Source organism: Condylura cristata, unplaced genomic scaffold (genome assembly GCF_000260355.1).
Source record: "Condylura cristata isolate star-nosed mole 26May11 unplaced genomic scaffold, ConCri1.0 scaffold00010, whole genome shotgun sequence".
NCBI classification, from domain to species: domain Eukaryota; kingdom Metazoa; phylum Chordata; class Mammalia; order Eulipotyphla; family Talpidae; genus Condylura; species Condylura cristata.
The window spans coordinates 37107271-37130406 of record NW_004567111.1 but is presented as its reverse complement, the minus strand read 5'-3'; the positions used below and the strand labels follow the sequence as shown (position 1 = coordinate 37130406).

Below are 23136 nucleotides of genomic sequence, written 5' to 3'. Positions count from 1 at the left end.
GGAAGTGGCTTCAGATTCTCAGTGCTGTGCTTTAACCCGCTGCGCCACCAGGGAGGGCCAAAAATTATAAAACTTTTAAAATTTTTATTCACTTTGTATTTTTTCCTGATTCAGTTTTAAACATTAGAACTTTAGGAAAAAGCAGTTGGAATTTTTTAAATTGTCGTTTATAACATTGATCTCAAGTGATACAGTGCCTTAATTTATCACTTAATAGTAATGTGGGATAAATTATCTGTGTGTCTCATGTCTGCTTCCCACTAATAGGAAACTGTTGAAAACTGCTGAAAGCCAATAATTATTACCTAGTATCCAAGATTATTACATTTTGAGAATTTTACTTATTGTTACGCTTTTAACAGCCTCAGTTTGCCATTGTCCCCAACCCGTGTAGGCAAACAGAGAAGAGAGAATGTTTTAAAAGTGGGGTTACTTTTTGTGAAATGGACAGGCTAAAGGTCTACTTTGGGTTGTTGTTTTTTAATTTGAGGTTTAGTTATGTTTCCAGTTTACTCAGATTTTTAGTTCAACTCATCAGGATCTAACAGTAGCTTATTCATTTAGCTTGTTAAAAAACAAAAACAAAAACTTTTGGGCTCTCCCTGGTGGTGCAACAGGTTAAAGCACCATATTATGAAGCTGTCTGAAGCCACTGCACCACAAATTCAATCCCCAGACAGGGAGCTGACCCACATGGCATGGAAGACCTCTTCTGACCTGCCCGCTGCTCCCCACAGCAGTGCTTGGTCAATCTGCCTGTTCTACTTCCCACTCTGCCTTTAGCGAATCCTCTCAGCCACCACACCTCTGACCTATACCCCAGTTCAGTAAGCATAAATAAATAAACCTTAAAAACAAAAAACAAACCCACAACAACAACAAAAAGTAAACAAATGAAAAAAAAAAAAAAGCTTTTAACAAGTGGGCATATTCACCTAACAAACAAATACCAAGTTGTGTTTATATTTGAGCTTTGAACATGTGATCTAAATACCACTAATGATAGTAGTCCAAGTTAGTTTCAAAAAATGAATAGGGAAGAAGAAAAAGAAGTAGAAAGGGAATAGAAGACCATCAAAGGGGGGATGGAATGGACAGTGGAAGATGTATTGATTGATAATATGATAAACAGTTTTGTTGCCTGTATTACAAATCTGACTATTTAAGAAGTGTCTTAGAAAAATTACCTAAGCAAGTTAAATCAATTGTCTGTCAGCCTAGAGGGCTTTTGTAGCATTCTTGTTCTTTTCTGGTATTGTGATGATTTAATTGAGAAATAATTTATTGAAGATTGTTATGTACATTAACACTGAGTAAAAATATTTGGGTTGAAGGGGGAGAAAAACATGTTTGGTCTTAAAGCATTTTGTTTACCCTAAAATAAATCATAAAATACTGATGTACCATCTGAAATTTCCAAATTATGTTATGCTTAGCTGTTATTTTATATATGGTCTATATGACAGCTTTTTTTATTCAAATAAATTGATCAATCTAGGATGTAGACTAAGAACATTATGAGGTAGAATCTGGTGAGTATTAGCCCTGGCATCAGTTCAAGTGTCTAATCTTATTTATGATACCTTTTCATTGTATGGCCTTTGTAAATGAGTTAATTCCTCTAAGCCCAATTTCCTTACCTGTTAAGTGGGAGTAATAGCTACTCTTGCACTGTTGATTGAAAGAGCTAAAGCATTATGCACCTAGCACAGTTCTTAGAAGTTTTGTAAAAAGTAGCTGCTCTTATTACTGTCCAAATAAGAATGATTCTGTTTTTAAGCACTCAGTGAAATTGAAAACATTGCCTACAAATTTAGAAACCTTTTACCTACTGTAGTCTTATAAACCAGTAATTCTGTGACTCTGACATTTTTGGTGTGTAGCCTTTCTCACATGGGTTTTACAAAAAAAATAATTCCTATAGGCAAAATGACTACTTTTTCAGTTTTCCTGAGGATGGTACATCTAGCATCACCATTTTACATTATGCGTAAGAGAAAAGTGTGTTTGTTATACAATGGAAGCATTAAGGATTAATTCTTTCACTGAATCCCAGGCTTCAGGGATGATACTAGTCAGTCAAATGACTACTTGAGAATTGCTTTAAAATTTTTAGAAGCAAAAATTGTTATACAACACACTCAACTCTTTCTTAATAGGGCATTAGAAATTTGGAAGCAAGTGTTGTCTCCTAGCAGTGTGTTTATACCTCATAATAGAAACATTATTCTAATCAGGTGATTCTTAAACTTTTTCATTATAAAGATTGTTTTAGATGGGCATGATGCGCTGATCATCTGTTCCATTCTTAGTTCCATATGAAACTGAAGACTGTTTCCTTAAGATGAATAGAATTAATCAAATTGCTTTTAATAAGATAATAGTTTTCAAGGATTCCTTGAACTGTGTTTTGAAATCTAGTTTAAAAGTTTCAAAACTGGTGTTTTCACTCTTCAAGTGAAAGGGAAATAGTAGTTCTAGAACATAGACATTTTGGGCAATGCTGTTTGTTATATGCATCATGGAGGTTGATATTGTATTTTAGTTTTTGGTTTTTTTTTTGAAGATTTATTTATTTATGCATATAGAACTGGTATATAGGCCAGAGGTAAGGGGCCATGAAAGGAGCACCAGAGACAGAGTGGGGAGCAGAACAGGCAGATTGACAAGGTACACTGCTGAGGGGAGCAGCGGGCCGGTCAGGAGAGGTCTGCCGCACCATGTGGGTCACCTCTGGGGTGGGGATCAAACTCATGCTGAAGTGACTTTTGGCTCTCAGTGCTGTGCTTTAACCCGCTGTACCACCAGGGAGGGCCCTGTATTTTAGTTTTTTAAAGACTGAAAAGTTCTGCAATTCAGAGGCAAATTTATTGTCTCAGGTCTTTTGCTTATATGACACTGTTAATGTCCTTTCGATCCACTGTTGCTTGGAACATACTTTGGAAATAATAACCTGCTTCATTTTACATGAGAAATGTTTTCTGGGTCATAGAGTTAAGCAGTCGCAGGCTTCTAGTGGGCTAAGCTCTACTTTTACTTTATTTTCTCCTAACTTCATTTTCTGCTGCATTACTTTATTTTCTGTGTATGAGTTATATTAGAAATAAGTACAGTTGTCTTGTGAGAGTATATACTAAGTGTACCATCATCTGGCAGCAGTTTAAGAACATTCTTTGAGAAGTACAGCATTGTCATATTTGCAGCCTCTTTAATTGGCCCTGTCATTATAAATGGGTTGCAGATCTTAGGGAGTGACTTCATATGAGTTAGTATTTTTTGATGGGAAGTCTATAAATATGATTGAAAGAACAAGTTAACTCCATAAACATTCAAAGATAGGGAAGCAAATTAGTTTTGTTTTATGCTTCTCTTAACATTAAATTATCATCAATATAGATTTCTTTACTGACTTTGTGTTTCTTAGTTTTTACAGTTAAAGCTCCATGTTTTTAACAAAGGGGCTAATTATATATTCTTCCATTTAAAAAAAATGGTTTATTTACTTACCCATACAATACAGGCCATAGATGTGGTAGCGTGAGAGGATTCACCAGAGATAGTGGGGAGCAGAACAGGTGGGCTGACTGAAATACACTGCTGAGGGGAGAAGTGGGCGAGGCTGGAGAGGTCTTCCACACCATGTGAGTCAGCTCCTTGGTTGGTGGTTGATCTTGTGTTTCAGTGGTTGCTGATAACTTCATAGTTCTGAGGCTTGACCCCTTGGGCCACCAGGGAGGCCCTGAATATTCTATTTATCCCTTTTCAATGATGCAGTTATTTATACTTATTTCATTAATCAAGAAGGGTATCAAATTCTGAGGAGAAAAAGTGAAGTCTGTTTGGGATTAGAAGATTTATCAAAGGGATTTAAAAGATTACTGGTGATGTTTCTGAAGTTGTATTGGTAGACAAAGGAAGGAATTTTTCATTTTTTTCCCCTCACCGTCTTTGAAGACAGACTATAAAACTACAGAAAGTCATTTTTAAAGTCATTTTTTTAAGTACTGGCAGCATTTAAAAATTTCAGAGAATTGGTTCAAATCTTGAAGAATACAAAGACTTTTTTTGCATTATCTTTTCCTTTTAAAGGCGTGGATTATGACTAAAACCCTACCCCCTAATACCTGGAAAGTAGAATCAACTATGAATGGTCAGTAAAATACTAAGATTAAAGTTTCTTTGTAGTAGTATACTTTAGGCTTGCACATTAAGTTGGGCATTTTCATTTTTATACTTTTATTCTCATTACTAAATGGAAATGAAATCTGTGATCAGCAGTTGACAGGCAGGGGCCTCTTAATTTCTTAAGAGTTTACAGCATGGGCCATAAATTTTAGGATGCTTTCTTCAAGACTTATGAATACTGTTGCCATTATTGCACTTTGTTACTAAAGGCTCAGTCCCAGACAAGTTGTATATGATACAATGAGTAGATTAAAAACATTGTGTTCATAATAATGTTCATTACTGGTTTTTATTAAATTCAAATTGAGATTAGTAAAAAAATTACCTTCTTTTGCTCTTGTCTTTATGGGTAGAATTTAAGTAGGTATATTATAAACTATTTGTAAATGATATTTAAAATATATTAAATTTAGTACAGCTACAACATGCATGTACTGTTATATACACTGTAACAAACCAGACTTATTACTGGGTAACAGAATTGAGCTCTGTATCAGGTAATAAAATCTAGTTTGTTATTGTCAGATTATTTTAATTATGCTTATATTGCATATAATATTTAAGTTACAATTAATTTAGTCAAACTGTAATTCTCATATGACACTTAAAAGATTCTCCTGTCTATAATATTCATCTGTTAGGCAAGTCAAATGGTATATGACATGTAAGTTAGAAAAACATCTTTCTGCACCTTGCTTTTTGTTGGTACTTAAAAAACATGAGAGGGATTTGTGATGACCATTTTAGCATACTTTTTGGTTTTTCAGATTTGATAGAAATGTCAGCTCCTTGATTATTTATGTTGTTGATTGAATTGTTAAATTCAATTGTTAAATTGTTAATCTTTCTCCACGTTATTTCCAGGTTTTTTTGTCTTGCCATACTTTCAAAGTTGATAGACAGGGCAAAGCAGGTGCCAGCTGATCTCTGACAAATGAAATTAAAATAATTTCAGAATTCTTAAAACATTGTTTTTCATTCCATTTGATCATGTTTAAAGAGAAAGTATTTAATTGTTACAAAGTAATTTGATTTTAAGAAAGTATAAAATTAGTTAAAACTTAGGACCAAGGAGACAAAGGGCTTTTAATTTCCTGCTCTACAACTTGGTATCGTGATCTTGGATGAGTTACTTCAGTCCGTTTGGTTTCATTTCATTATTGGTAAAGTGATGACACATAGGTTTGTATGTGTCATAGTGTGAGTGAGCAATTGAGTGAAGTAGTAGAAATAAGATACATAATACATTTCTTGTCATATAGTAAATTCTCAAATGTTATAAACAAAATTATGAATATTTATGATTTTTTTATTTAAAAAATAAGACTTCTGTTTTTATGATGCTGGGATAGTAATTCGTACACTTTTAAATTTGAACACCTTTCTGCAAACACCTGCTCTATCTTATCTCACTGTTGTCTAAAGTTAATTTCCATGGTAGTTGATAAGGTAAAAATAATTCAGTTTTCTGTTTGTAGGTGGGATTTTTGTTTTTGACCCCTCACATAGTTTATTATGAATCAGATTTGTATAGGGTGCAACTTACCAAAATAATTAAAAAATAATCTATGCTATTACCAATTACTTTTCTGATATTAATACAAAACCAGTAGGATTAGCTTTAAAGTGTGTCAAATATGATACTTTGTTCAGAATTTTAAGACATTTATTTTAAACTTAACAGAAAGTTGCAAAAATTGTACTTAGAATTCTCTAAATAACCATTTTCTGGTCCAGGATCTAATCCAGGATCTCACTGTACTGTTTCCTGCAGTGGGAGCTAGTGCTTCATTTTCTTTTAACCGTTCATGACCGTGGGACTTTGGAAGAGGACTGCCTAGTTAGACTGACTCTCAGTTTGTGTGCATGATAGTTCCTAGTTGAGCTTTTATATTGTTTGGCAAGGATACCACAGAAGTAATGATATGTCCTTACAAGCATTGTAGTTTTATCGGGGGGGGGGGGGGGGGAGGGGTTATATGTATTTGTCCTATCCTGGTGAAGTTCCTTTCCAGTCCTTCCAGTTTTATTGATATATAATTGACTTGCATCACTGGTGATATTGTATTGATCATTTAGTTAATTTTTTTCTGTGCTGTTCAGCTAGTTTTTTTTTTGTTTTTTGTTTTTTAAGAAATGTCTTATGGGGATATATTTTGAATCTTTGTAAATAACCCATTTCTTATCATAGTTACTAGCTTAAGGATTTCATTGAAAATTCTTATTTGAACAAAGCCTTTACATTTTATTTTATTTTTAAAGATTTACTTATTTATTCATACAGAATTGGGGTACTAGCCAGAGGTACAGGGGCAGTGAGACAGAGTGGGGAGCAGAACAGGCAGATCAACGAAGTACACTGCTGAGGGGAGCAGCGGGTGGGTCAGTAGACATCTGCCTCACCATGTGGGTCACCACTGGGGCCGGGGATTGAACTCACACTGAAGAGGCTGCAGCTGGCTTGCAGTGCTGTGTCCTAACCTGTTGCGCCACCAGGGAGGGCCCTAAATCTTATTTTTAATGTCTTTTTATTTATTGGTAATGTAATTTTCTTGTTATGGATGGATAAGAATCCCAAAAAACTTAGTGCATCCTAATTCATAAAAGTAAATGTTTTCTTTCTGTAATCTTGTATGTACTCAGAAAAAGATAAATATAAGTTATGAATTTATTATAACATGAGAGCCTAGAATAAAAAGATATGATCCTTTTTACTTTATATGTACTTAATTTTTGCTGGCCATTTTAAGAACAAAACCAAGTATTTCATATTAGCAAAATAAACAGGTGAAAAAGATGACTAGAGAGGTAAACGTAACTGGATAGGTTAATTATGAAAAAAATTTCCAGAGTAAATTTAGAATTTTTCTTAGAATTAATTTAAATAGATTTATTTTGCTGTTAAATATAGAAACTCTTTTTACTCAAAGAAGGCAGTTACCAATTTACATATTTTTGTGTTCAGTTTTCTTGAACACAAATTTGTCTAAGATCAACTTTACCCTGAAGTTGACATTTTTATAGTTCGTATGTATTTTTATGATTTCTGCTTTAGCCTTTTAGTCTTTAGTGAATAACTCTAAAAATTGAAGTGTTCATTGTCTTTAATTTGTTTTACTGTTTTATCTTATATGTTAACACAGGCTGGTTTCACTATCTATTGCTTATTTATTTTTTAACAGGTACTTATCTTTTACACCTAGTGAAGCAGCTTCCCAATTACTTTTTAAGATGATCTCTCTTCCAAAATGATGAAGAGAAAAATATGTTCATAAATCTCTAAATCTTAGAATTTGACTAGATGTCTTGGAGTATGTTTTCACCTCCATGGGTTAGATGTTTAGTTCTTAAACATACTCATTCACATTACAGCTTGCCTTATAGGAAATTGGATTCCATGACTACATAGTCTCATAATGCTCTGCAATTTTAGTTCTAGGCTTTCTTTTCTTACTTAGGTATTTTTAGGATATGTCCCATTTGACACATAAAAAAATTGTGTTTTAAAAGTAATCTCCTTTCCCTCTGTAATCAATGCAGAATATACATCGTGGCTATCTTTAAGGTATTTTTTTTAATTTCATTAAAAAAATTTTTTTGGGCCCTCCCTGGTGGCGCAGCGGGTTAAAGCACAGCACTGAGAAGCTAAAGCCGCTTCCGCATGAGTTCGATTCCCGCCTGCCCCGGAGGAGACCACATGGCGTGGCAGACCTCTCCTGACCCTCCCGCTGCTCCCCTCAGCAGTGTACTTCGTTGATCTGCCTGTTCTGTTCCCCACTCTGTCTCTGGTGAAGCCTCTCACCGCCCCTGAGCCTCTGGCCTGTACCCCAGTTCTGTATGCACAAATAAATAAATCTTTAAAAAAAAAAAATTTTTTTTTTTGGCAAGATGTCTTAATTGAAAATCTAAAATTATATGTTCTTTAAATAATCTGGTTTTCTTACTAATCTAAATCTTGAAGCTAGTAGAAAATTTGTTCTAATTTAAATTTTGCATCTTTGTGAGATAATATTTGAAATTTCTGTTGACCATAGTAAAAAATAAAACATGGTGCGAGATCCTATACTTCTAGTTCACAATGATGTAAGTCAGTGTTAACTACAATAAAAAATAAAAAAAGATTCTAGAAGCTGATCCCCAAAAGAGATCCATGATAAGTGATTCATGAAAGTAATACTTTTCATAAAGTTTTTACTTTGGATTAGAAATTTAAACTTTTTAGTGTCTACTCTAGATAACCACTTTGACAAAATTCCTTTTCTTTTTGTTTCTTGATCTTAGACTTCATTCAGGTGTGAAATACCTACTGACTCTAACACAGTATGCCAAGCACTGTCTTAGGGGCTGGGATACAGAGACCCGTTGCTTTTGTTAAGGATGAGCTTTCCTTTTCCTTTCAATGCCAGCTAACTGTTCAGGACACTGGGTGGAATTTGTGAAAATTCTTTTTCTTTATAGAAGTGCCTCAGAATCTTTAAGAATATGTGATAAAAGAGTAACAAAAAGATATTTCATTATGCTTCCTATAGTCTTTGTTTTATGATTAATATAAAATCTAAATTATCAAGTTTTAAAACCTCAGGTCAGTTCAGTACAACTGAATAGAAATCATAGCCCTAATGGAAACTGTTGCTTTTTATTTATTAAAAATGTTGAGATGTGGCTTTCCAGCTTTGGTTTAAAACTGTTTAAAGCAAATACACGGTATATTTTATAATTTGGGAACAATATTAATATCGCTAATAGTCTAACTTTACATTTCATGGCAAGTTTTTCAGTGACAATTATATATAAAATACTTAGAATGCTGGCTTATGATTTTTAGTAAGAATCTTTAAAAAGTATTTATAGCAAAAGGTTAAAATTTTTGATTTCTTGGTAAATTAATAGACCATATATTGGCTATTTGAGTTCTTGTACTTCTGCATTGCTGACTTTGTTAGCTTTGGTTTGGCATTTATTCTTTAGTATTGAAATGCAAATCATGTAGAGGAGTGCTTTTTCCCTCCTCCTCTAGCTGCCCCCTTCCCCCTTGTTCAAATATCACATAGAAGAATATTGTCTATTAGAGTTAGGAAAGGTCCTGTTGTGCCATTCTTAGGTGCTTCCATCACTAGAAGTCTTGCTTTTTCTTGCTTGAGTAATGATCTCATTTGGAAAGGCCCTTTACATTTTTTCATATAGATTAATAAGTCCACGGTCTTCACAAATTATTAACCCATGAACCATCAGCTCTCCACAGCAGTTGAAAATGATTTTTATTTTGGAAATGTATGTTTATTTTTGGGGATGAATATGTTGAATCCACAAGTTTTGGTTCTTCGATGGGAGTGCTGTCCTGAAAGTAATCTGACTTGGAAGCAGTTCTAAGTGGATTTACTTCTTCAGCTATCTTGTATTTAACTTTTCCTGTAATGTAGATTAAGGACTTTTGGTTTTTAAATCTGAGTTTGTTGTCTCTTTAATTTATATATTCTGTAGGTTGTAGTGAATAAATCAAGGTTTGGGGGATATTTTAAGTTCAACCTCCTACTGAAGGAGAAATTATAAGTTTAGCCCACTATTAATCAGAGCAGGAGATGATTTCTTGGGAATTAAGTTTTAATTTTCAACATGAAGTGGACCTATAAAATGTAAAATAAAAATTACTAGGTATACTTCCTGTTTGACAATGGAATGCTCCCTTTTTCACTATATTCTTAATCCTTTAAGTATATTTTTGCTACTGATTAGTATTCAAGAAATGAAGGAAAACTGGACCATTTGGAAAATTATAGTTTCTGAATGAAAGTAACTTTTACTTAGTTCTCACTAATTTGGAGGTTGTTCTTAATTGTTATGGTTTGTGTTGCAATACTTTTAGTCATGAAAAAGAACATCATGTCTTACTTGTCAAGGAAATTGATTAGAACAGGAGAGAGGATGATTGCTTACAATGAAAACCCAAATAAGGTAGTTCTGATGTATGAACTTTAAGCTGTTCTCATCTGTTGAATAGACACCTCTTAAGAGCTCTCGCTGTGGAATACTTTGTTAGTCTATTTCAGATTTTTAGATCCTGGAAAATACCTATTTATTAGATTGTATTTCCTAAGATACTCAGTATTCAAATCTTTTTCTAACTTGTTCTCCTTTTGTCATCCTTTATATATCTCCTCAATGTGATTATTGCAAAGTACTTTTTAAAGCTACTTCTCTACAAAGTATAGTCTCTTCAAAATCAAAAAGCTTTAGGATTTAAAATCTCTAGAAGCTTAAGATGAAATAGATGCTGCATAGGTTCAGAAGACGCTCACCATTTTTTATTTGATACCTCTGACTATATATGGCAGTTTTATTTTTTTCCATTTCTTTAATTTTTGGAAATTATAAATTCAGTGATTAAATTTATAGGTTTTCTTTTTTAGTGCAAACTGTTTTCATTTGTACAGAAATGAATATATTCCTAAAGCAGAAGGATTAGCTTATTCTTTCATCTTTGGGCTTTAAAATTTTTTAGTCTAAATGTTGTTAGGTAATGGAATAACCATTCCTTTTCAGCTGTTGGTATATTTCCAAACTGGCGGGCAGAGCCAGGAGGAAGTGAAGGCATTAAAACACTAACTTTGGTTGGTTGCTACCTTCTTAGTGCTGAGACTATAACCTTTGTTGGTTGATTGATAGAGAACATGAGAGCACAATCCTCGTTCCACTAACAGGTAAGGAACCCTTGTGATGATTAGTTGATGAGACAGAGGTTACTTGATAGCATTTTACCCCACTATTTATTCCAAAATATAGCATGTCTCTGAAATAGGTAGTGTGACTGTTTTCCATATAGCAACACCTTCCTGTTTAGAAGACTATCTGAAATTTAATAGGGATGTATCACTCTGTACCACAAAATATAATTGATCTGTTTTCCATTGTTAATATTTATCCTGCAGTCCCTATAACTTTAAGTATAATATTTGCCTATCTTATTCTCTCAGCTTTTCCTTGATCAGGTGCTATATACTTTGAACTTCTTCCTTATTTACCTTACTCCTTTATTAAAGCAGACTTTTCTAGTATCTTTATCATCTATGATTTGAATATATCTTAGTATTGTAATTTCTGCTTTTTAGCCATTAATGATTATTTCCTGGTCCTTCTTGACCCCAAGCCCAAATGATCATACACTTAAAAGAAGATTTTGAAACTGTATCACCTATATCCATTATTCTGCCCTCTCCCTTTTAAAGATAGGTGCTTTAAGAATTCTTTTGCAGTGACATTAGTCATAGCTGTTGATAATTTTATCAGTTCAGGTATAACTTTTGTATTGCCATAATAGAGGACTATGGTCTGATTAATTCTTTATAGAAGACTTAAAACTGATAACAAATTCAGCTTCTTAGACAATCCATGGGTTTAGTAGTATTCCTGTTAATAAGCTGGATTCTATTTCTACTTTTCACTCCATCTCTTCTCTTTGACAGAAGAATTAACTGGGACTCCTCCTTTGGTATATCTGAGGTCGAGTGCCTTTCCCTGTCCCTTTAATACAACTATGATCTTATTTCCAGTCATAATTTAATCATTTTTGATTGAGTCTTCCACTCAGAGTTGAGTGGTTTGTCATAGAGTATTTTATGGCTTAGACCAAAATAGGTCCCTTCTTAATAGTTACTGAGGAACTAATCATTTGTGGTGACAGACATCTAAAATTCAAATGAAGAAGACAAAAGACTTAATATGCCCAAAGGTAGTTCCTTTTTATCCTGAGGATAAGTCATTACAAACTCAAATGATGAGAGAATGTAATTTCTTAATAAGAATTTTTTCCTAAATCTATATTCAGCTCTCTATTTCAGTGCTTCTCTCCTACCAGAGGTGCAAGGAGTGATCCTAGAACCACAGATCAGCCAAGACCACGGAGAGCTTTTGACGTCAGGGGTCCACTTTCTCCACTGAACCCTTGGAGGCAGAATATCCAGCTTCTGGAGAGAGTGGGAAAGGATAATAAACAAGTGGGTGCTTTCCATTATTTACTTGGGTTTATTTATAGATTGGAGTGTCCTTCCATTGCCCATTACTCTATTGGTATACTCCTTGGGTTCATGTAAGAACCAAGTGGGGCTGCAGTCTGTTTGTTTTTCTAAGAATGGTAACTAGTGCCCATTCAAAAAAGAGACAAATTTATGTAATTTTCTCTCCAGATAATTAAAACAGTGGATGATTTTGGGCACTGTATTTAATGAATTCCTGTCTAATCCACAGGAATTTAAAAATTTGCTCATTTTCACCTTTAATGGTATTTAAGTGGGCTTTCTAAGTACTCTTTTATATTTTAGTAAATAAGTTTCTGTATTTCATCTTTGGGCAAGCTGGACATCTGAACTCTCCTAATTTGTACAGTTGGATGTCCAGGTTTTATCTACCCTTTTAGTGAGAACTTTTTGGTCTTCTCCTACCTCAAACTTTAGGACATCATATTAATTAGATCTTTGAGGAGATGCAATGATCATACCATTATGGTTTTACTGTCAAACCTAGGCTTCATTCTTTAATAAGATAAATATGAATGAATAAGTTTCAGGATATAATCTATCCCTGAAAGCTATATTAAATATTCGAGAAAAAAGTAGTTTTCTAGACCCTAGGAATAATGTTATTTGTGGCAAAAGAGCCTTGTCCTAGATTCTCCCCATGGCATTAAGATGGTTTTCTTGTAGTTTCTTTGATGCCACGGGTAGGATTTGATTCCAGGAAGTTCTTATCATCTACAGTGGGTAGAACGTGAACTTGGTGCTTTTGGCAAGTTTTCATTTTTCCTTGGTGGATTCCTTCTGTGACTCCTGGTATCTTGATAATGGGAGACCGGTTTATTTGTTCTCTAATTGCCCAGATTTCTTTCAACTGGTAAACATCATACTTCTTCAGCAAAAGAAATCTTCTAGCAGAGCCTTCATGGATGATATCTGTCACACACAGCACCTGCAGTTTGGAAGGCAGTGGTGAACGGAGCCATGCAATATATCTAGAAGACACCAGGATGAGAGAGCCACCTGATCTTGTCATTTATAAACTTTAAGATTTTCTCTGGTGTATTCTTGGTCTGGAGATGGAAAGGCTCAAATAAGGAGATTTCTGATTGGAATTTCACATGGCCATGAAAACACTCCTTTCTATTCAGAAGACTGAAATAGAGAAAAGCATGAGAGACTTCTCTTTTAAAAGCAGCTCTCTGAATCCGTTTCACTTGAAAAATTTCTGGAATTGAAAGTCACCTTAATGGAGCAGGCAAACCTTTTCTTTTACTAGTATAGGAAATCCAGAAAGTGAATGAAACAGTTTTTTTGTTGCCTGGCACTGAAAGGAATTAGTAAATAAAGGGTAAACTTTATTCTCAAATTAATTTTAGGAGAATATGCTCTTTTAGCTTGTCTTTTTCTGGTCTTGAGCCTTACTCTTACTGGTCAAATCAACAAGGCTTTCAGTTTAGAAATAGAAGAGACATCTTTTGCGATCAAAGCAGTTTTGTCAAGCTTCTGCAGTTAAAAACCCGGTTAAACCAAGTATTGTTCTGCATTGAAAGCATACTAAAGTTGGAATGATTCTGAAACAAATTATTTTGTAGGACAAAGACAATTAGTAGTATTAGAATAAGCCTCTACAATCCATACTATCCATTAATAGAAATAGTTTTCAGAATGTTTCTGTATCTCTCTTTGTTTTCTATAGCTGAATAGTCAAAAACTGTTAGAGAAGTTTTCAAAAGATATATTTAGCATAAATTGTAACTATAGAACTTCTAGAATTACATTAATGTGGAAACATCTAAAATGTTTAAGGAATCTTAAAAGATTTAGAAGCCATATTTGCTAAGATACAACCTGGCCTTCAGTCATGGTTGACTCTCTGTGAGAGCATTTTTGTATGTGTAGTAGTTAAAAGTAATTTTAAAAGATCAGTTGGAACTAAAATTTCCTTAGAGCTCTGAATTTCCTTAAACCATTACAACTGTTTATTTTTGATTTTTTTGTTAAGTGTTAATAAAACAGTTGTTTTATAAACATGTAAAAATTAAAAATAGCTGTACAAAATTTTAGAACCATGAGGGTAACTGAAAGTGAAATTTTACTAGAATGAAGGTAGTTGAACTCTGCGAGCCACACTATAAAACCATTTTATGGCCTGTGAGATTATTAGCCTTTGTTTCTCAGCTTTGAAGATGAAAAGTTAATCTCTTACTCTCATGCTTTGACTAAATTTTAGCAGTGTTCCTTGAAGTGTGCAAAAGAAATACAAGTGCATTTCTATTCATCTCATGACACTAAAAGCTCTTTAAAGGTGGAACTTTTTGTATATTAATATGAACTGATTTGTTTAAACTTCTTTATACATTTTCCTTTCAGATTTTTTTTATATTTTGTGTCACAATATGCAAATTATATTTAAGTGTTTATTTTATGACTATTAATATAAACTTTTTTTCTAGAATGACTGTAATATTTGTATTATGTGATCATTTGAAAACTAATAAATATTTTCTCCATAAAAAATGCAGTTACTGATAAATGGTTTATTTCTGTTTCAGGAGTAGAAAATGAAAACTGCAACAGTATTTTAAAGTGTATTTTAATATTATGTGTTTTCCTCTAAGTATTTCTGAACATTTATCTTGTCCTTGTGTATGTTAATCTTTTTTTGAGAAAAAAAAATATTTTAAACTGTAAAACGATGCTTCATTAGGTCACCAAGTGCCAAATGTGTGAAATAGAGAAACTACTCAGTCTGTTTTTACACTTTTCTGATTAGTGCCTTCTAGTTTTGAAGCTTTAATTTCAGAATTGGAGCTTTTTAAGATGCCCTTTTTTGTAGATCAGTTTTCAAAACATTAAACTCTTAAGTTAATATTATAAAGAGTTATGTGGTCAAATCTTTTAAAGTAAAACTGCTCAAAATATATAACCACTTAAAAAATAGCATACCAAAGGATTTCCTTTTCCCTAAAAAAAAATTTTTTTTGAAAATAATGACTGAAGAATTACCCAAGTCATCAGTGCTTTTAATTTGTATTTTCTGCTTAAACAAACAGTTCTTGCCTTAAGAATCTCTTGCTTTTAATCATCAAGACAATATAGAAAGGATAAAATCTGGTTTTAATGATTTTTTTGTCTATTGCTATATAAACTTAATAAAAGTCACTGGAACAATTTACCTTTTCTATACAGAATCAGCTAGAAGCAGGAGGATTTCACTTGATTTGAAGAAAAGTTATGCAAGAAATGGAATCCAAAAATTAAAAATAAGTATTGTGTCCTAAAATAGAAATAAAAGTTGAATTAATGGCAACATATGGGTTAAAATGAAATGATTTGGCTTGCCAGTGAAACTATACTCTTTGAAAACTAAGAATTTTAAATAAATGATTTAGAATAGCTACTGTATTTGAGGGGGTGGGTAAGGAAGCTAAAGTTTTCGGTCTTAATCTAAGTTAGGAAAAAATGAGTAAAGATTTTTTTTGACTAAATTATATTTTTGGAATTAAAACTATTTAAAATTTTATAGTTATAGCATTTCAATAGACGACTGTATTTTACTTGAATGCAAAAACTTTTGAGTTTTATATATCAGTATAAAAGGGTGGGATGTGTAAGAGGGAGAGAGAGGCGTTGTTAAATAAAACCACTGCACCAGAAACGTCAAACATTCTGTAAAAATATTGGTGAAATGAGTTTTAAATAATTAATTTTTATTACCTGGAGTCTTCTCTACACTTTCAATAGCTTCAAAGTAAAAATGCTACAAAGTGTTGAACTTTGCTTATCATGTCTTTGAGAGATAGGAACATAAGCTTATTTCACTTTTCACTCATTCAATTAACTATAGTGTAAAATTTTGTTCTTTAGTGAGAAAACAATTTTTAAAATATAGTTTAAAAATATTTTAAAAATATAGTTAAAGTAAATGTCACAGAAGTAGTGTGACTGCAAAGTACACTGACTTTATAGCTGATTATAAATATGTGCACATACTTTATTTTACTTTGCCATGTTGAAGCTATTGAACAAAATGTCACTGTTTAGATGTCCTAAGCAATTTTGTGCTTTTTGTTCAGATAATTATATTTAACCATTAAAAGGTTTCATATTTACTCCTAAAAGTGATTCATGTTTCAAAAATAAGCATGTAAATGTTTAAAATTTTTTCTGCTAATACATCTAAGGTAATTAGATAACTGTAGTAAAAGTGTTAGGGAACTTTGAAGTGTTCATCGGAGTTTTCAGGAATTATGATCAAAGGGATCTCTTCTCAAGAGGTAAGCTATGGCATAGGTAGAAAAAACATTCAAGGTTGTTCAATGTATTATTGAAGGAAGTAAACTACAACAGATAGTCTTGACTTTCAGATATATGTAAAATTAATAGAATACTTTTTCTTAAATATCTCTCCAGAGAAGAAAAAGGGATAAATCACAAATTTATTTCTGTAAAACTTTGGAATTCATTAGAAACATTGGCAGACAGTGTATTCTTCATATGCTTGGGTTATATGCCGAGGCTTCTCTTACCCTTTCTTTCTTAGTGTTTATGATCCTTATTTAATATTTCTTAGGCTCTGAGTATTTTAAAAATTCTATACTTTTGATGGAAAGTTGAGTATATATTTAATGAAATTATTGCCTGACTGTTTTTGCTATATATCCCCCTTTTTGTTAGACAACAACTAGGATTTAGTAGCTATACTGAATGCCACTTTGGTTTGAAAAAAATTCAAGTTTTGCAAACATTCACACTTGGGAATCTGTTATACTGATGATTAAAATATAGCATATAGAACTATACAGTCATTCTGAAAGGAAAGTCCTAAATCTTGCCATTAACTTTGTAAGGAATAGTGAGTAGTTTCACCAAGAGTAAAGTATAGCATAATATTTAACATATCTGGAAATAAAGGAAAAAGCAGTATTTCATACAGATGAACTATAAAAAGGATGGGAATTTTTTAAAATTACTAATGTAATTTACTCACTAGGTGGCAATTAGAAAACCAGTGCTTTACATAAGAACGCCAGTTCTTATAATTCTGAATTTACATTTGGAAAATAGTTTATACCTTTTTATATATGGATAACATGATAATATTGTGAACTAGTGATAGTCCTCACTACTAAATGGGGTTGCTGATTCTATGTTCAGCAAGAATTTGCTTCCATGTATTTTTGTAATTTGAAAATTACTTTAGATGTTACCTAATTTAGCACCCTCATTTTACAAGATAATTGCTAACCAGAATTAACCAGATATATTTCTAATACCATAATAACAGCCAAAATATCTGTAGGACTCAGCTCACATGACTGCAAGCTCAGAGATCTTAGACTTAGCTATACTTACTATTTCTCATAGTGATACTAATTCTGGACAACACAAAGCAAGTCTTATTCTCTTCAAGTCTGACAGCTTTTAGGTGATTTAAGATGGCTGTTAGATTTTATCAATTCCTATTTTACATTGTGTGTGTGTGTGTGTGTGTGTTTTTTCTCTACAGGTTGTTAAGCACCTGCACTCTTAGCTCTTACTTATATAGTCTAGATTAGAGATTTTCAAAATGTTTTGTAGATCTCTGAATATGCTTCAGTTTATCATTGTCACAATTTATTACATCAGTCCAACACAGTATAGCTATGGTCAGCCTCCTTTTGTTCCTGAAATTCTAATGCCACTTTGTACATCCATTAAAGTGCATAATTGTATGAATGTTGAGATTTCGCTTGAGCAGAAAAGTTGAGATTTACAAAGTAGTTTGTTTCTAAAAATTAGGCTAGCCTGTTCATGCAAAGACTTTACTGTTCAGTGGAAGAGAAAAATAATGACTCAAGTAGATGGGTAAGGTTTTGAGAAATCAGTAAAAGTACAGTTTCACTTATTTTGCTTGCTTAATCTTGATTCAAATAACTTAGTTCCATATTAAATTATTAGTATGATATAAAATGTTGATTTACAGGCTGTCCTTGGTTATGTGAGGATAGCCTGACCATCGGAGCTAAACCATTCACATGTCACTGTCGTTGAGAAGAAAATGAACTTGTCTTCAGTAACATAATGAAAATTAGAAATGAAAGGTAGTGCTTCAGTGGAAAAGGTTAGTTTGTATGCCAGACAGCAGAAGATGGTGAAAAAGTAGCCTGGAAGTCTGCAAAGGCAAACCTGGATTCTAATGCAAGTATAGTCTTGAGTTAACCCTTGAAATAAGTGGAAATGCTGTGCTTTGGCAACATTACTTTGGTGTACCAGCATTTTAAAATACCAGTTAATGTAAATTTTCCCCTTAATTTTTAAATTGAATTTTAGGGAGAAAAGGTATTTGGTAGTCTGTACCTCTCATGGTACCTCAGTTTGAGAAATATTGGTTATAGTGTTGGCTACCTTACCTGACAAATGAGGGACAGAGGAAGCAAACATTTCTGTGTCTATCATGTATACCTTTGGCTAGGTTATTTATTTAGATGTATTTCTTTAATTCAGATGACCTGTGAGAGAATTTTTCCATTTTATACAGATACAAAAGCACAAAAGCACATAATAAGCAACAAATAATGGAATTTGAAGGTTTCATATAAAATGACTAATGTAAAATGTTATTTTTCAGTTTGTCCTTGGTAATATAAGGATAGCCTGGACCACTGGCACCAAACTCTCTAAAGAATTGTATTGCACCATATGTTGCTACACATTCTGCCAAAAAAGTGCATATTTTCAGGGAAATTTCCATTTACAGTAGATAAATACTTTACTTGGTGTGTATTTTTAATCAACTTAAAAAAAAGATGTAAATTTGCAGAAAAATTGACCAGGAAGTACAGAAAGGTCTTTCCCATATACCATGTTTCCCTTCCATCTTGCCCCTATTGATCTCTTTTTTGTGTGATACATGTTTTTATAATAAATACATTTCATCAAAGTCCATACATTAGGATTTACTCTTGTATAGTTTTTGCTAAATATATGTGAGATGTCACAACAGCATCATACAGATAATTTGATAAATGTACAAGTGCTTAGTATTTTAAATAACCCTCCCTCCCTCCCTAACACTGGCAGTCACTGTTCTTTTTCTGTTCTGTGGTTTTGCCTTTACCACTATGTCATGTAGTTGGACATGTAGCCTTTCACTTAGTAATAGACAATGTCTTTCTGCTACTTGATAGCGTATTTACTTTTATGACTAGGCATCTGCTGTATAGATTATCACAATTTGTTTATTCATCTTTGAGAATATCTTGGTGGCTTCCAGTTTGGGGCATTTATGGATAAAGCTGCTATAAATATTTGTATGCAGGTTCTTGAGTGGACATTTTCAGCTATTTGGAAAAATGCCTAGTGCAATTGCTGGATTTTATGGTCCTAGCCTAGCTTTGTAAGAAACTACTGAACTGTTTTCCTCAATGGCATTCCCATTTTGCATTCCCAGCAACAGCAAAAAGATCTTGTTACTCCATATCCTTGCCAACATTTGGTGGTGGTGGTGTTTCGGATTGTTAACTACGGTAAATGTATAGTAGTGCCGTTGCTTTTATTTTCAATTCCCTGGTGACATGATATGGAGCATCTTTTCATATACTTAATTTCTGTCTATAATCTTTGGTGAGGGGTCTGTTCAAATTTTTCACTCTTTTTTAAAAAGAAAACTCAGTTTTCTTTTTAAATTTTAAGAGATATTTGTGTATTTTGGATACCATTCTTTTTCCATTAAGTGTTCTGCAGGTAATACCTAGTTGAACTATTGCCCATCTTCATTCTCTTTCTGGTATCTCTTACAAAGTAGAAGTTATAATTTTAATGATGTTCACTTCATCAGTTTTTCTTCAGTGGGTTATGCTTTTGTTGCTGGAGCTGAAGACAATCGCCAAATCTCTGGTCATCCAGATTTCCTCCTATGTTGTTTCTTCTGTTAAACTATAGTTGTGAATTTACATTTAGGTCTCTGGTCCATTTTGAGTTAAGTTTGTGAAAGGTACAAGGTCAGTTTTTTTTTCTTCCTTTGCATGTAAATATCTGGTTGTTTTAACACCACTTTTTTTTGTAGAACTCCCTTTTATTTATCTTTGTTCCTTCTTTTAAACACCAGTGGAGTATATTTGTATTTATATTGGTCTATTTCTCAACTCTGTTTCATTCCAGTGCTCTGTGTATCTTTTCAATTATATTACTGTTTTCAAAATTATGGCTTTTTGGTAAGTGTTGAAGTTGAGTAGTGTCATTCCTTTTGACTTTGATATTCAGTATTTTGCTGGCTATTCTGGATGTTTTGCTTTTTCATAAATTCATTAAAATCAAGTTGTTTATATCCATAAAATGATATGGTGGCATTTTAATTGAATTGCATTGTATCTGAAATCAACTTGAGAATAAGATTTGACATCTATTTAATTTTCATATTTATATTCATGGACTTTACCCACTTACATCTTGAGTTTTCATCAACATATTGTATATTCCCCCCCCCCCAATTTAGATCTTACACTTTGTTAGTTTTATACCTACTTCTCTCTTTTGTTGTTAAATACATATGGGTGGAGTGTTTTAAATTCCAAATTCTTACTTTTCACTGCTGGTAGGAAAACAATAGATATTTAATCTTGCAGACTTGCCATAGTAGTTGAAATTTTTTCTTTGTTAGGGATTTTCAGTATGCACTGTTATATCCTCTGTAAGCAAAGGCACTTTTACTTTTTTCCTTCTCAAATCTATATGCTTTTCTTTTGCTTTATTACATTAGCTAGGACTTCCCAGTACAGTGTTGAATAGGAATGGTGAGAGGGGACATGCTCTTGTTCTGCATGTAGTTTCTTACCAGTAAATATAATGTTAATGTCAGTTTTTTGTAGGTTTTTTTTTTTTATCATTGAGGAAATTTTAGTTTCCTCAGAGCTTTTAAAATCCAGAATCGTTGTTGACTTCGGCCCCTGCATGTTCCTGCATCTATTGATAAGATGGTATGGTTTCACTTCAGCCTGTTGATGTGCTAGATTATATACATTGATTCTGACTAAATCAACTTTTCATGTGTGGCATAAGTTAAACCTGGTTGTGTCTAAAATTCTTACACATTAGTTTATTAATGTTTTGTAAATATTTTTATCTGAACATTGATGAGAGAATTGGTCTAATTTTCTTTGTAATTTTTGGGTCTTATTTTCATATTTGAGTGGCCACATTGTAATTGTTAGCCGTTTCTACTTTCTGAAAAGGATGGTAGACATGATTATTTCGTTAAGGAAACCATTTGGACTTGATGCTTCCTGTTTGGGAAGGTTATTAACTGATTCAGTTTCTTAAATGGATGTGTTCTCTTGTGTAAGTTTTGGAATTGTATCATTTAAGGAAGATACAGTTGGACCAATTCATGTAAGTTAACAAGTTTGTGAGGATAGAATTAAACTACAAATAAGTAAGGATAGTCATAATAGTTCTTCTAATCTTTTTAATTTCCATGGGATCTGTAGTGATCTCTCCTCTTACGTCTGTGATATTGGTGTTTTTGTTTTTTGTTTTTGTATTTGTCAACCTACTTGCTAGCGATTTTTCGGTTTTATTGATAAGATGACCAGATTTTAGTTTTGTTGATTTCTTCTATTTTGGAATTCCCCATCTATCTGTTCACATTTGGCGTTTGTTACTTATTTGTAGTTTAATTCCATTGAGAGAGAACTTTATGTCTCATAATCTTGGCAAAATTTCCATGAAAGCTTGGGAAGGTGTATTTATTTTTCTGTTTTTGAAGTAATTTTACAAGTCATATTGAACCTGTGAATTACTGTAGTGTTTGTCTTTGAGATAGAGTCGCCAGTTTTCCTTTTCACTCATTAAGTTTTCACATGATTTGACTCCATTACTTGGCAAATGCATATTTAGGATTGTTATCTTAATGGAGAATTGACCCCTTTATCATTATGGAATGTCCCACTTTATCACTGATACTTTCCCTCAAGTCTGCTTTTTCTGAAATGAATGTAGATATGTTTACTTTCTTTTAAGCAGTCTGTATCATGGTATATATATCTCCATTCCTTTACTATTCACTTACATGTATCTATATAAAGTGGGTTTCTTATAGAAAACATATAACTTTTTTTTTTAATCCACGGTGACAATCTTAGTTGTGTTATATTTCCACCATTTATATTTAAAGTGATTATTGAAATAGTTAAATTCGTATCTGTTTTTAACTCTTCTATTGCCCTTGCTCTTTTAAAGTTTATTGTGCCACCACTCTTTCAGTCTTCTCTGATACTGAATATTTTCTTCATTTCCATTTTTCTGTTATATCAGTTATACTTCTAAATTTTTTCAGTTGTTGCTATAGCATTTGCTTTAATAATTCACCCATCTTGTGACAATACTATACTTATTCAGTAATGCAGGTACCTCATACTATAACATTCCCACTTCCTTTTAACATTTTAGCCCTTTATTTAACTTCTCCATAATCTGTAATTGTAATATATTATTGGTGTCATTTTGAGTAAGCTGTTAGATCAATTTAGAATTTGTAAAATGAGAGGTTTTACTTTGTCTTTATTCTCTGATGCTCTATAGAAAGTAACTGTGTAGCTCCATGACTTACATAATTTTTCTTTTCTATGGAGAACTTATTTTAGCGGTCTTTTCAAGGTATGCTTTCTGGTGATAAATTCCCTCCATTTTTGTCTGAGAAATTTTTTTCTCTTCTACTTTCGAAGGCTGTTTTTGTTGGCTACAAAATTCAAGGTTGGTAGTTTCAGTGCTTTAAATGTTTTTTTTGCTTGCATGGTTTCTGAAGAAATGTCTCATGTAATTCTTACCTTTATTCCTCCGTGGGTAATGTTTTTCTGCCCCTACTACCATCCCTGCCTTTTAACATGTTTTCTCCTGTCTGATTTTCAGCAGTTTTTATAGGATATGCCTTAGTGTATGTATTCTGATATTTATCCCATGTTAC

General features: G+C 32.8%; 1 protein-coding gene across 5 annotated transcripts in view; it reads left to right on the top strand.

Annotated features, from left to right (window-relative positions):
• The window catches only part of TSC22D1 (TSC22 domain family, member 1), a 107394-nt gene that overhangs the window by 16852 nt on the left and 67406 nt on the right, over positions 1-23136 (top strand). Inside the window, exons 2-3 of one of the 5 annotated variants that reach the window (XR_001145330.1) lie at positions 12021-12176; positions 13055-14601. The exons of 1 other annotated variant lie outside the window; for it this stretch is intronic. Coding sequence is in view for 3 of the 4 variants with exons in the window: in XM_012723231.1 (XP_012578685.1) it covers positions 12008-12272 (265 nt within the window). In the remaining variant the exon portion in view is untranslated. Of the gene's footprint in view, positions 1-12007; positions 14602-23136 lie in introns of those variants that run through there. 3 more of the 5 variants (XM_012723232.1, XM_012723231.1, XM_012723233.1) reach the window with 3 other exon arrangements.